This window comes from Myotis nattereri, assembly GCF_964212035.1.
Source record: "Myotis nattereri genome assembly, chromosome: 3".
NCBI classification, from domain to species: domain Eukaryota; kingdom Metazoa; phylum Chordata; class Mammalia; order Chiroptera; family Vespertilionidae; genus Myotis; species Myotis nattereri.
This window is the reverse complement of record NC_138077.1, coordinates 207,850,464-207,865,292: the sequence shown is the minus strand read 5'-3', so window position 1 is coordinate 207,865,292 and position 14,829 is coordinate 207,850,464. Positions and strand designations below refer to the sequence as shown.

Genomic DNA, 14,829 nt, shown 5'->3' with positions numbered 1-14,829 from the left:
ACTGAAATTGAACAGATGAAGTAGAGAGACACAGAGCTCCTCCCCGTTAATAACCACTGTGCAGTTTTACGGTCCTAGGACTCTGAGCCTAAAATGACAGTGATTCTTATTCCCTAAGCCAGTGGTGGGCAAACTGCAGCTCGTGAGCCACTTGCGGCTCTTTGGCCCCTTGAGTGTGGCTCTTCCACAAAATACCACGTGCGGGCGCACACGTACAGTGCGATTGAAACTTCATGGCCCATGCGCAGAAGTCGGTATTTTGTGGAAGAGCCACACTCAAGGGGCCAAAGAGCCGCATGTGGCTTGCGAGCCGCAGTTTGCCGACCACTGCCCTAAGCAAAAGGTTGGACCACAACCTATAAGATAAAGGATTTCTTTCCGACTCATCGCCTTGTTCCTCTGAAGATACTTTTCTTATGAGACTATTCAAATTAAGCTCCGTCTAATTGTAGATTTAATGACCATATCTATAGAAAATACCAGATTCCATGAACACAAGTATTATTTTTGGAACTTCCAGAACATACAGTGATGCACAGTATGATGAAATTTCACATACAGGGTTGAGCTAAAGAAGCCAGGCACAAAGAGTTCATCCTAGTTTACGGTTTTATATTTAAGAAGCATTTTCCCCCCCGTCTCTTAAATCAGGGATCAGAGGAACTAGAACAGGATTCTTGTTTCACTTTAAATGGTTTGTTCCTTTAACAATACCAGGGAAAGTGAACATGCAGACATTTCCATCAAATTTCTTCCTGCACGGTTCATTGTCTGTCCTGCAGGATCATTACCTGCAGGAGGAATACTTGGTGGAATTATCTGGAAAGGAAGTTGTCAGAGAGCACGGTAGGCTCCTGAAACCATGATGCGTTGTCCTGCTGGTTCCTCCAGCCTTTACATAGCATCTGTTCTCTGCCTGGCACTGGGACAAGTGTTGAGGATAATTTTCACGTTCACAGTCTAGTGGGTGCTTTTTTCCCTCCGGTATATTAGAGCTGGGAAAGCCTTCCTGGCAGAAATGACCCTGTTCTGTATTTACCAGGTGAGGAGAGGGAAGTAGGGAATGAGTTCCAGGCAGGCAGCGGTCCAGGGCAGGAACAGCCTGCTTTGTATGAAGTAAGCATCAGTGAGTGGGAGAGGACTCCATTAGAGCATGAAGAGGAATCTTTACAGAACCTGGGCCTTGGCCTGCAGGTGATGGAGCAATTGAGCAATGAGGAGAAATGATCAGATTGAGGTTTTATAGAGATCATTCTAGAAGCAGAGTGAAAAGATACTTTTTTAAATTATTAACATATTTCTAGATAGAAATTTAATTATGCTTTTAATTTGTTCTCTCAGGATTATTTTAAAGCATAAACAGGGAAAAACAAAAGTAGCAATTCAGATGGCAATAAATGAAATTATGTAATGTATAGATGAGGTGGGCCCACTTATTTTTATCATCTGTTATGTTTTTGGATTCGTTTCAGCTGATAGGCCTCGCCCCCTTCCTTTACATGCCTTCTACTTTTTGTTTTGTTTCAAATATGTTTTCTTTTTACTTGAGAGAGAGGAAGAAAAAAGGAGAAACACCAATCGGTGCCTCCTGCACACCTACTGGGAGATCAAGCCTGCAACCCAGGCATGTGCCCCGACCAGTAATCAAACCAGCGACCTTTTGGGCATGGGACAATGCTCATCCAACTGGGCAACACTGGCCAGGGTTTCTACTTTTGGATGCTAGATAGTGTACCTTTTACCTGTTGGGTCCTGATATTGGGATGTCTTTATTTTCCAATAAATACCCCTGAGCTTTGTTCTGGGATGTGGTTAAGTTCCTTGGGAACAGTGGTCTTTTCAGGTCTTGTTTTAAATTTCTCTAATTGAGGACAGAGCAACATTTAGTCCAGGGCCAGTTTTGTGTCACCAAAATGGCAAAATCCCATGCTCTGAGTGATGAGAGTTTTGACTCTGGCTCAGGCACACTTATTTTTATTTAAGCTATTTTAAAAGACCAATTGGTGCATTATCTTCTGCATTAGATTAAGGTTAATAGATTAAGGTTAATTAAAAATTAGCCTGTAATGAAGCAAGAACCAACTTTGAAAGCTCATTTTTTAAATATTATGGTCAGTAATTATTTTAGAAAAGATTATGCTTTCAGAGTTGGAACACATGAAAATATGAAATCAACATCTCTTTTTATTTTTTTTAAATATATTTTATTGATTTTCACAGAGAGGAAGAGGGATAGGGAGTTAGAAACATCGATCAGCTGCCTCCTGCACACTCCCCACTGGGGATGTGCCCGCAACCAAGGTACATGCCCTTGACTGGAATCAAACCCAGGAACCCCGAGTCCGCAGGCCGACGCTCTATCCACTGAGCCAACCGGTCAGGGCAACATCTCTTTCTTTTTAATAGTTTTAGTCAAATGAAGACAAAAGCTTAGTTGCCTGCATTTCTTATTTTTTATAAAATATTTTACACATTTTATTTTATGTAATTATCTGTTGATTGAATGATAGTACAGTAGTTGAAAATTCAATATTGAAATTAACATTCTCTTTTCAATTGAAGGTTACAAATAAAAATTATGTCCAATTCCTCTCTGGCTGGCAGCAAGAGAATAAACCACATGTCCTTCTGTTCGACAAAATGCCAGTTATACCACTGCCATTCAAGGTACTCTGTGTGCTGGGGTAATGTTTTCTGTTATTTCCTTGGGAAGAACTTGTAGCCTGAGTGTCCTTTTTGTAGGTAAAAGCTTATCCCATGAGAAATGTTCAAAGACTAGAAATTTGCCTTAAACACTGTGCACTGAGCAGCTCCTGATGCTATTGCAAGGCTGTGCTTTCCGCACACATGATACATTGAATCTTCAAAAAACCCCAATGACCTAGACATTATCCCTGCTTTATAGACCAAGATCCTGAAACTTCGAGTGGTTTATAACAACCCAAGGTCCCCTGGCAGTATGGGGAGTATTGAGTCCCTTGAAGCCTGTCTGACTCCACAGCTGCCCTCTCAGTGAGACCCTAGTCTACACTTCCAGCACACCTCTGGTTGTCACTGTGACACGAGATGGTCACTGCCATCTCACATAGTTGGGGTACAGGTAATTCCTCAAACACTCCCTGCCCCTCACCCAGTGTGCATCTCAATAAGATGATGGTTTTTCTCTTTATGAAAGAAAAGAATTGTGTTGAGCTTTGTTGGTGCGGTTTTCATGCATGAACACCATAGAATTTCTACAAGTGTACAAGGGTGTAACAGCCCAAGCGGGGCCATACCATAAGCTAGTGTTCATCTGATGTAAGAAGTCACACTTGATTTGTAATTTACATGCTGTGCTATTGACCTCATTTCTTCCTCTCTCTTATGCCCTAACAGCTGACTGCTTTTGCACACAGAGACAGTTTTTTATTTGGATATGTGTATGTCGGTTCGAGAGGCGCGGAAGAGATGACGGGGCAGTACAACGTCAACGTCTATGTTCCCACCATCTTGATCTTTAAAGAGTACATAAACAAGCCTACAGACGTTATCGAGGTATGTGAGAGCCAGCTGGTTTCAAGATTGCCCTCGCATTTTATCTCGGGCCTTCATGTAAACACTAAACAGCAAAACTGAGCAAAGCAGGTGAGGAGAAGAAACTAGCTTTTCACTTCTTCCTTCAGAGACACAGAATTTACAAACAAGTTTGTTTTCCATCTGATTGGTACTCTTTTGCTCAAAAAAAAATATGATTTTATTGATTTTTAGAGAGAGGAAGGGAAAGGGGTAGAGAGATAGAAACCTCAGTGAGAGAAATATCATCAATCAGCTGCCTCCTGCACGCGCCCTACTGGGGATCAAGCCTGCAAACCAATCTGTGCCCTGACCCAAAATCTAACAGCAACCTCTTGGTTCATGGGATAAAGTTCAACCATTGAGCCACACTGGCTAGGCATCTAAAAATAATCTTTTGACAGAAAGTAGAATGGCAGTTGCCAGAAGCTGGGGGAGTAAGGAAAGGGGAGTTAGTGTGTGATGGGGACAGTTTCCATGTGGGAAGATGAAAAGGTTTGGGAGGTGGATGGTGGTGATGGTTGCAGAACAATGTGCAGATATGTAATGCCACAGAATTACACACTTGAAAATGGTTAAAATGGTAGGTTTTATGTTGTGTATATTTTACCACAAAAATCAAATAATAAACCTTTTCCCAAAAAATGGGCTAAGAATATGAACAAAATTCTGAGAAGAGATTCAAGTGACCAATAAATTCTTTTAAAAATTAAATCTCTTAAAAAAAATTAAATAAAAATTAAATCTCATTGCCCTGCCAGTGTTTCTCAGTGGTTTAGCATCGACCTATGAACCAGGAGATCATGGTTTGATTCCCATTCAGGGTACATGCCCAGGTTGCGGGCTTGATCCCCAATGTGGGACATGCGAGAGGCAGCCGGTCAGTGATTCTCTCTCATCATTGATGTTTCTTTCTCTCTCCCTTCCTTTCTGAAATCAATAAAAATCTATTTTTCTTAATTAAATCTCACTAATAATCAGAAAAAGGCAAATTTTACATTTTCTTCTCCCATCAAATTGTTAAAGATTTTCAAAATAAAAATACTCAGAAGTGTTGGTAGAAAGAAACACTCTTTAAAATTTTCAGAAAAGCAATTGGGTGGTAATGAATCAACTACCTAGATTCATTCATCAGGAGTACTCCTGATTCATGTCCCTGTTTGGGCGCCAAAAAAAAAAAGAGTACTCCTGAGTCCCTGTCATATGCCAAACATTGCACTGCATGCGGGTATCCAGCCCCAAATAAAACCAACAGAATTCCTCGTCCTGTATTCTAGTGGGGACCACAGACAGCATAACATACTCTATTATGGTATGTTAGTGGTAAGTGCTGAGGAGACAAATAATGCAGGAAAGAGGAATGTGGAGTGTTGGGGAAGAAAGTTTTCATTTTAAGGTAAGGTCATGCTTGAGTAAAGACCTAAGGGACATGGGATTACATACAGAGATGTTGACACATTGTTTGTGGGTAGTTTTTATCACGCGCTAACAGGTGGCGCGGGCCATTTTTGCTAATTTTTTGCGCAAATGGCAACGTTCAGTAAAATTACGATAACTTTAGTTTACGTATTTATACGTTACCCGCATTCTACCGCTAGTCTATAAAAAACATATTAATATGTGTCCCACGCTCTACTACACTGGTAGAACGTATAAATACGTTTCCCGTATACAATGTGTTAAGTGTCACTCATAATAGCAAAAATGAGGGGGAGTATAAATAACCACCAGCAGGATAATTATTAGTACGTTTCAAGCAGGGACCTTATGTAGCCATTTAAAATGGCCATTCAAGAGTACGTAATGACCCTGGCTGGTTTGGCTCAGTGGATAGAGCGTTGGCTGTGGACCAAAGAGCCCCGGGTTTGATTCCAGTCAAGGGCACATGCCTGGGTTGCTGGCTCTATCCCCAGTAGGGAGGCAGCCGATCAATGATTCTTTCATCATTGATGTTTCTATCTCTCCCTCCCCCTTCCCCTCTGAAATCAATAAAAACATTTCTTTAAAAAAAAAGAATACTTAATTATGAGGATTATCTTCATAATAGAACATTAAAGAGCAAGCAGGATGCAAAATTGTATTATATTCAGTTTAAACACTGATCTCAAGTTTATAACATGAATGTGTGTGTGTGCATACACAGGAAAAACTGGAAATAGGTGAAAACATTAGTAGTAGTTATCTCTTGATGGAAAAATTATGTTAATATTTGGATTTTCAAAAATCCCTATAATGCCCGAGCCAGTTTGGCGCAGTGGATAGAGTGTTGGCCTGTAGACTGAAGGGTCCCAGGTTCAATTCTGGTCAAGGGCACATGCCCAGGTTGTGGGCTCTATCCCCAGTGTGGGGTGTGCGGGAGGCAGCCAATCAGTGATTCTCTCTCATCATTGATGTTTCTGTCTCTCTCCCTCTCCCTCTCTGAAATCAATAAAAAAAAGTATATTAAAAATATGTATATAGATCAGTGATGGCGAACCTATGACATGTGTGTCATAGGTGACACGCGAACTCATTTTTTTGGTTGATTTTTCTTTGTTAAATGGCATTTAAATATATAAAATAAATATCAAAAATATAAATCTTTGTTTTACTATGGTTGCAAATATCAAAAAATTTCTATATGTGACACGGCACCAGAGTTAAGTTAGGGTTTTTCAAAATGCTGACACGCCGAGCTCAAAAGGTTCGCCATCGCTGATATAGATCCTCGAGTGATGATTTTTTTAAATTGTTTTTTAAAAAAAGAAATCCCTATAATGAACATGTATTCTTTTATGTTTTTTAATGTTATTTTTAAAAAATCAACAAGGACCTTTTGACCTTCTTTTAAGGAAAAGAATGAGAAATTCTATTTACTGATTTGAGAGAGAGAGAAACATTGATTTGTTGTCCCACTTATTTATACACTCATTGGTTGCGTCTTAAATGTGTCCTGACCAGAGATTGAACCTGCAGCCTTGGCTTATTGGGACAATGCTCTAACCACTGAGATACTCAGCCAGGGCCAAGAAATTCTATAAAATTTTTATGTCATTCATTCAGTAATGAATGTAGTACTGCTATGTAATAAATACAGAGCCAGCTGTGACATCCAGAGTTAGTCTTTGTCCCCAACTCACAGTTGGGGAGGAGAGAGACCTAATGGCAATTCCTGTCCTCTATAGCAGACGTCTCACTTAGATGGGTGCCATGTGAACATGGAAGACAAGCACCTGAGACCGGGGGGAAGGGGAAGGACAATACGTGGGAGGTGGATTGGAAGGAAAGAAGAACAGGTGTAGGAGGAAGGTAATGAATTCAGCTATGGACATAGTGAATTGGAACTGCCTATGGGAAGTCTAAGGAGAGCTGTCCATTGGGCAATTGAATACAGGGATCTAGATCTTAGGATGAGCTGGGGATAGAGTTTTGTAGGTCATCAGTGAATGGTTAGAAGCTGGAGTCCTGAGTATGGGGAGATCTCCCAGACATCGTATGTGAAGTAAGAGAAGAGGCCAAGGACAAAATCTGGACAACCACCAGCAGATGAAAACGGTGCCTGACGGTGACAGAAGAAGCTGAGAGGGAGTAGCAAGGAAACAAACGCCATTGAAGGAAGAGGACAGAGGTCCCGTCAGTCGAGGCTAATCTGTGAAGATTGCCTAAATTGCTTTTTAATAATAGCTGCTACTCTGCAGACTTGTTATTACTCCTTCCCCAGGGAAACTTGTAAACCAAATGCAGTTGCAAAATTACTGACACAGTGGATGCTTCACCAATTTGCTCTTTAAGGAGGTAAAAATGCGTGCTTAACATAAACCAAGTTCTCCCAACGATTGGTGGCTTAGTGTGATGCTAGAAGCACCAGTTATTTCGCGGGGCTCTAGTTAATGTGTGTTCATTGGGTGTGCAGTGTTTACAGCCACGTTGTCATTTACTCACGCTCCTGTTGACGGACATTCCCGTGCTGTGGGAGCAGCGATGCCATGGCCAGGACATGAGTCCAGTGCGTCCTGAGCACAAGTTTCTCTACCACCACCGTTTTCAGAATGTGGTTCACAGACTCCAGGGTGGCGAGTCCCAAAGGCCCTTGAAGAAGCCTGTGAGATCAAAACTGTCTTCATAACCTTAGACATAATTTCTCCTCCTTTGGGTTGATGTTTGCACTGATGGTGCAAAAGCTATGGTGGGTGAAACGACCAGCAGGTAACCAAGTGCGTAAACCCCCCACCAGTGGTCATGTTTTTCTTCCTAAGCCCTTTCCATAAAAACAAGCAAACAACACTCATTTTACTTCATAGCCTTGATGAAGCAGTAAGAAGTATTAACTTTATTAATAAACTAGAGGCCCAGTGCACGAAATTTATGCACGGGTAGGGACCCTAGGCTTGGCCAGTGATCAGGGCTGATCTGTGGGGAAATCGGCAGGGCAATAGAGGGGGCCTCCCCACTGGCACCAGCCATGGCTGGCCTGGGGCCTGCAGGCTGGGGGAAGCTCCTGCGTTGAGCATCTGCCCCCTGGTGGTCAGTGTGCCTCATAGCAACCAGTCGTTCCACCAGTCGTTCTGCTATTTGGTCAATTTGCATATTAGGCTTTTATTATATAGGATAAATTGGCCCTTGAGTACACGTCTTTTGGTGTTTTTAATATTCTGTGTGATAAAATGGGAAGTTTGCATAAAACAGTCTGCTTGATGCCAAGTGCAAAGGTTGTCTTGAGGACAAGTGTCTGTGTGATTGTGAGATTTGAACTAAAAGGAATTTTTCTACTTCATCCAAGTTTTTCAATTCAATGAACTTCTTTTTTTAACTTTGTGACATAGGTAGCAATTCCTCCTTGACACACTGATAATGGTTATTTGAGTCTTCTCTTGTTTCCATGATTGGTTTTACCAGAGATTTGTCCATTTTATTAGCTCTCCCAAAGAACCAATTTTGAGTTTGTTAATTCTTCTGTTTCTTCTTTTTCTATAATTTTTGTTTCATTGATTTCCATTTTTACCTTTATTATACCCTTCTTTCTGTGTTTATCTTTTTGCTGTTCTTTTAAACTTCTTGAAACAGATATCTAATTCATTAATTTATGTTATATTCATTTTAATATAACCCTCTAAGTACTACTTTTATCTGCATCTCAAAGTTTTGGTAAATAGTATTTTCATTAATCATTCAAGTTCAAAATATTTTTTAATATCTGATGTATTTTCTTAGATCAATAGGTTATTCAGTGTGTGCTTCTTAACTACAGGGATGTTCTGGTTCACATTTTATATTTTCTAGATTGTGGTCCGAGAACCTGCAGTATATGGGGTGGGCAAAAGTAGGTTTACAGTAGTTTGTATGGAAAAAATATACAAGAGTAAATAATATAAGAATAAACTCTTTTTCATGTACATGCAACTGTAAAACTAATTTTGCGCCCCACCCCCCACCCCCCGTATAATTTTAGTCCTTCAAAATGTATGAAAGCTACTAATAACAAAGTGGTCATACAATTTTGTAGTCTGCCTTATATACTTAACTAGAGGCCCGATGTACAAAATTTCGTGGGGGGGGGTGGGGGGGGTGGAGGGGGTGGGGAGTCCTTCAGCCCGGCCTGCACCCTCTCTCAGTCTGGGACCCCTCGCTCCTTACCGCCTGCCTGTAGTGGAGGTGGGAGAGGCTCCAACCACCACTGCTGTGCTTGCCAGCATCTGCCCCCTGGTGGTCAGTGTGTGTTATAGTAACCGGTCGTTCTGCCATTTGGTCAATTTGCATATTGGGGTTTTATTATCTATACTAGAGACCCAGTGCACAAAAATTTGTGCACTCGGGGGGAAGGGGGGGTCCCTCAGCCCGGCCTGTGCCCTCTCGCAGTCTGGGACCCCTTGGCAGATAACGACCTGCTGGCTTAGGCCTGCTCCCGGGTGGCAGAGGGCAGGCCCAATCCCTAGGTGCAGCCCCTGGTTGGGCTCAGAGCAGGGCCAGTTGGGGAGTTGGGGCGGCGCCCCTGTCATGCACAGAGCAGGGCGGATTGGGAGGTTGCAATGCCACCCTCAGTCATGCTCAGGGTAGGGCCGATTGGGGGGTTGGGGCACCGGCCCCTGTCACACTCAAGGCAGAGTCGATGGGGAGGTTGTGGCACCACCCCCTGTCATGCACAGAGCAGGGCCGATCAGGGGGTTGGGGAGCTCCCCCCCATCACGCACAGAGCAGGGCCCATCAGGGGGTTGGGGAGCTCCCCCCTGTCACGCACAGAGCAGGGCCCATCAGGGGGTTGAGGAGCTCCCCCCTGTCACTCACAGAGTAGGGCCGATAGGGGAGTTGGCGCACTGCCCCTGTCACACACAGAACAGGGCGGATCAGGGGGTTGGGGCGCCGCCCTCTATCACCCACAGAGCAGGGCCAATCAGGGGGTTGGGGCGCTGCCACTGTCACACTCAGGGCAGGGCCAATGGGGAGGTTATGGCTCTACCCCATCACACACAGAGCAAGGCCTGTTGGGGGGAGGGGGGGTTGGGGCACCGCCCTCTATCACCCACAGAGCAGGGCTGATCAGGGAGTTGGGTGCCTTCCCCTGTCAGGAACAGAGCAGGGCGGATAGGGAGGTTGTGGCCCCGCCCCCTGTCACACACAGAGCCGCAGGGCGATCAGGGGTTTTGGGCGCTGCCCCCTGTCACGCTGATCCCGGTGCCGGGAGGCCTCTCGGCTCTGCTGATCCCGGTGCTGGGAGGCATATTACCCTTTTACTATATAGAATAGAGGCCTGGTGCACGGGTGGGGGCCGGCTGGTTTGCCCTGAGGGTGTCCTGGATCAGGGTGGGGGTCCCCACTGGGGTGCCTGGCCAGTCTGGGTGAGGGGCTGAGGGCTGTTTTCAGGCTGGGACTGAAGCTCCCAACTGCTCCTTTTTTTCTTTTTCTTTTTTTTTATTCTGGGCCAGCTTTAGCTCTGGCTCCAGCTCTTAGGCCTCCGCTCCTGAAAGCAGGTATCTGGTTTGTTTCGGTTCTCGAAACTCTGTATCAACTCCAGCTCTGAGATCCCGACTAGCTGAAAGTTGGTTTCTGGGGTTTTGTTTAGCGTCTGTATTTGTTACAATGTTGGAAACTGCAGGCTCAGAGGCCTGCAGCTGCCTGTGGGGAACGTTGGAGTCCTCCGTCACTGAAGCAAGCAAGCCTCATGTTAGTTTCAAGCTGCCTGGCTGCCGGCCGCCATCTTGGCTGACAGTTAATATGCATATTGCCCTGATTAGCCAACGGGAAGGGTAGCGGTCGTACGCCAATTACCATGTTTCTCTTTTATTAGTGTAGATAATAAAAGCCTAAGCGACCATTACAGCAGAACGACTGGTCCCTATGATGCGCACTGACCATCAGGGGGCAGACGCTCAATGCGGGAGCTTCTCCCAGTGGTCAGTGCACAGGAGGAGCGCCGCTCAGCCAGAAGCCGGACTCACGGCTGGCGAGCGCTGCAGTGGTGGTGGGAGCCTTTCCCACCACCACAGCAGCTCTAAGGAGCAGCGATCCAAGTGGTAAGGAGCAGCAAACAGGCGGGCAGTGAGGAGCAAGGGATCCCGGACTGCGAGAGGGTGCAGGCCAGACTGAGGGGACGCCTCCCTCCCGCCCCGCCCCCTCAGTGCACAAATTTTGTGCACCAGGCCTCTAGTATAGGATAAATTTGTTACTTTGGAGTTTAATTGTTCAGTTTGCTACAAATCTTAAATGAAAGTAAATTTGCCTAAAATGATTGGGTTTTTTAATCTGCCAACATAAAACAGTATACAGAGTTTGCCAGTGGAAGGAGCACATGGCTATCGTTTGACCTGAAATAACCATAGCATTGCCCCAACCCTGAATTGTTGAAGGTCACATGTTTAGTTGCTCAAACAGATCTTTCTTATTTTTTTATGTTACAACTAGAGGCCTGGTGCATGAAAATCGTGCACTTTGGGGGTCCCTCAGCCCGGCCTGTGTCTGAAAGGCCCGTCTGCACCCTCTCATAGTCCTGGACCCCTTGAGGGATGTCCGACTGCCGGCTTAGTCCCGGCCTAAGCCAGCAGTCAGACATCCTTTGCACTGTAGCAGAGGCGGGAGAGGCTCCTGCCACCACCACTGCGCTCACCAGCCCGGAGCCCGGCTTCTGGCTGAGCTACGCTTCCCCTATGGGAGCGCACTGACCACTAGGGGGCAACTCCTGCGCTGAGCATCTGCCCCTGGTGGTCAGTGCATGTCACAGCGACTGGTCATCCTCCGTTCGGTCACTTTGCATATTAGCCTTCAGTTATATAGGATAGCCAGGGTGAGCCACGTTTTTATTGAGTTACACATAAAGCTCATTTTCAGTGAGAAAACTGAATAAAATCAACTATTTCTTGGTTTTCCTCTAGGCCCCACATACGAAGAAGGAGGTCATTAATGACTTCATCAGCCAAAACAAGTATCTATTAGCAACCAGGCTCACCAACCAGAAGTTGTTCCAGGAACTCTGCCCCGTGAAGCGGTCTCACCGACAGAGGAAGTAAGGCCGGGCTTTGCTCTGCTTGTCGTGGCAGTGGAGGGGCCACGGCGCACTTTCCTACAGGCCATTCACACCTCCCCTGTGGCGGTCGGAGTTTATTCTTTATGTAGCAAATATTGACTGACAACTGTTAGAGCAGTGGGGTGTATTAATTCAGGGTCCCTTAGGACTAAGTTTTGGATGTGCCAGCCTGCCCTCGGGGTCAGAGAAGATTTCCCCGCCGTGTAACACTTCAGCCGAAACCTGAAGGATGAGTAGACTTCAGCCAGGTGTCAGGGAGAGATGTTTCCTTAAAGAAGCATGGAGTACGAGAGAGTCACTATTCCCACAATAGTAGGGTGAGTGTTTGCGGGTCTCGAATAGAGGCTCCACAAGGGCACAATCATTCTAGAAGTGCTCAGGAGATGTTGGGAGAGTGGATGAGTGAATGATAAGCTAAACTTCCCAGTGGAACCATCGCAAAGGAAGCCCTTCAGAATGAGGCTCAGCAGCCAGTGAGCTGAGAGGTGAGCAGCCGGCCTGTAGTGGAAGAACCAGGCCAGATGGCTTCTGAAAGGCCCATCTGCATCCAGGACTCGGTGACCATTGCCTCAGAAGACAGCCCTGAGTGTGGTAGAGGGTGGTCCGAGAAAGAAGTGTGTCGGGAACGACTTGGAAATATTTTCCCGTTAGACTTTGACCATGGAGTTTCTTTTTTTTTTTAAATATATTTTATTGATTTTTTACAGAGAGGAAGGGAGAGAGATAGAGAGTTAGAAACATCGATGAGAGAGCAACATCGATCAGCCGCCTCCTGCACATCTCCTACTGGGGATGTGCCCGCAACCCAGGTACATGCCCTTGACCGGAATCGAACCTGGGACCTTTCAGTCCGCAGGTCGACGCTCTATCCACTGAGCCAAACCGGTTTCGGCAGACCATGGAGTTTCTTTAGTAAATGCATTCACGTCTTTAGTGAATGCAGACAAAGGGTCCCTTCATGAGCACGTCCTCTCCTTCACCCTCACTTGCCATCACAGGTTCCAGCCGTGCCTCGGGAGTGCTGATACTGTCTTCTGTTGTGTGCAGGTACTGTGTGATTTTACTGATTCCCGAGGCCACCAAGTCGAGTCAAGCCTTTGAGGCCTTCCTGTCCTTCGCGCAGGCAAACTCACAAGACACATTGCGATTCATGCACGTCTACAGCAATCGGCAGCCGGAGTTTGCCAACGCCTTCCTGCCAGACAGCGAGACGTTCCGAGGGAAGTCGGCGGTGAGTCGTGGTCCCCGTCCTGGTCCTGATCCCAGCTCTTGACGAGCACTGGCACTCGATTCTGTGTCCTATTTCCTCGGGAGTTTTGAATACAAACTCCAGGAAACCCAGAAACCTCTGAGCCTGTTTTGAAAGCCTACTCTTAAAGGTCTTTCACCCTGGTGACCACCTCCTAGATTTTCGGCCTTTTACCTCCACAGAAAGCACCTTTTCTGTGAGTAGAGATTGAAGAGCATCAATCCTTTTCACCAGTTTTTCCTATGGCAGGTCTAGTATCGCCTATCTAGTTTGCAAAATCTTCCTTAAGCTACCAATAATGTGCTGTCGAAATACCCCTGCCTGCACTCACAGCATCCTGATTGATCTCTCCTTCCTTTCTCCTCCTTTGTCATCACTCTCTACAGTTGCATGAAATTCTCTTCATCATTTTGGTAGTCATGGAGAACCTCTCTAAAAACAAAGGGTTCCTTTATTATAAAAATTAAAAAGAGATTATCGAACAAAGCTTATTAAAAGAAAGAGCTTTAACTTTAACAGAAGCTTCAGAAAGTCACCATAAAAAGTCACCATAATTTCTTTTGTCAGAAAAATATAAATCTCTTGTAAATGTTTTATACTCATCCATATCTGTTTGAGTTTATTGCTGACTTCCTTAGACCCTTTTTCTCATCCTCTCTGAAGAGAAAACAAACAACAGTGACGTACCATTCTTTGAGAATTCTGATGGTTTTTCTCTTTTCTCCCAGGTGTCTATCTTTGAAAGGCGCAACATGGGAGGCAGGGTGGTCTACAAGACCCTGGAGGACCCCTGGACAGGGAGTGAGAATGATAAATTCATCCTTCTGAGTTATCTCGAGCAGCTGCGGAAAGACTCCACTCTTCTGTCCTCGGAAGCTGTGCTCCCCGACTTGATCGATGAACTTGCCCCTGTAAGCGTGTGGCCCAGGGAGTGGGTGCTGGGCAGGGCTGGTGGCTCCCAGGGCTGCACAGAAGCTCAGCAGCAGCGCTGTGTTGGGGTGAGGACTTCTCCCACTGGGGCTCAGGGGCTCGGTCTTGACCGTCATTCATTCTCTCAATAGATTTTCCTCGTTCGGTGGTTTGTCACTGCTTTTTCCTACATCTCAGACTGGTTGGAAGACCTGTATTTCAACAACTGGTAGGAATGTTGTGAGATGGCGTGTCTTTTGCTCTATTAATGGCAGGATTGCTGCTTTTCTTTTGAAAACGGTCTATTCTTTTTTTTTTTTTTAATTTATTGCTTAAAGTATTACAAAGGGTATTACATATGTGTCCATTTTATCCCCCCGCCCTAGACAGTCCCCTAGCCTCCCCTATCCCCCAATGTCTTATGTCCACTGGTTATGCTTATATGCATGCATACAAGTCCTTTAGTTGATCTGAAAACGGTCTATTCTTCTTTGACGTGAGTGTATATTCAGCATAGGCAGGTGGAAGAATGTTTACACTTTTTCAACACCGTTCCCCTTTTTCTTTCTCTCCATCACTTCACTTTTTTATATTTGCTGATTGACTCATTCCCACTGGCTGCCCT

The 14,829-nt window shown here is 45.1% G+C and overlaps 1 protein-coding gene across 1 annotated transcript in view; it reads left to right on the top strand.

Moving 5' to 3' along the window:
• DNAJC16 (DnaJ heat shock protein family (Hsp40) member C16) overlaps positions 1-14,829 on the top strand; it is a 29,671-nt gene that overhangs the window by 8,081 nt on the left and 6,761 nt on the right. The window contains exons 5-10 of the mRNA XM_081085631.1: positions 2,563-2,667; positions 3,376-3,534; positions 11,895-12,025; positions 13,094-13,277; positions 14,024-14,206; positions 14,357-14,433. Of these exons, the coding sequence (XP_080941757.1) occupies positions 2,563-2,667; positions 3,376-3,534; positions 11,895-12,025; positions 13,094-13,277; positions 14,024-14,206; positions 14,357-14,433 (839 nt within the window). The remainder of the gene's footprint in view (positions 1-2,562; positions 2,668-3,375; positions 3,535-11,894; positions 12,026-13,093; positions 13,278-14,023; positions 14,207-14,356; positions 14,434-14,829) is intronic.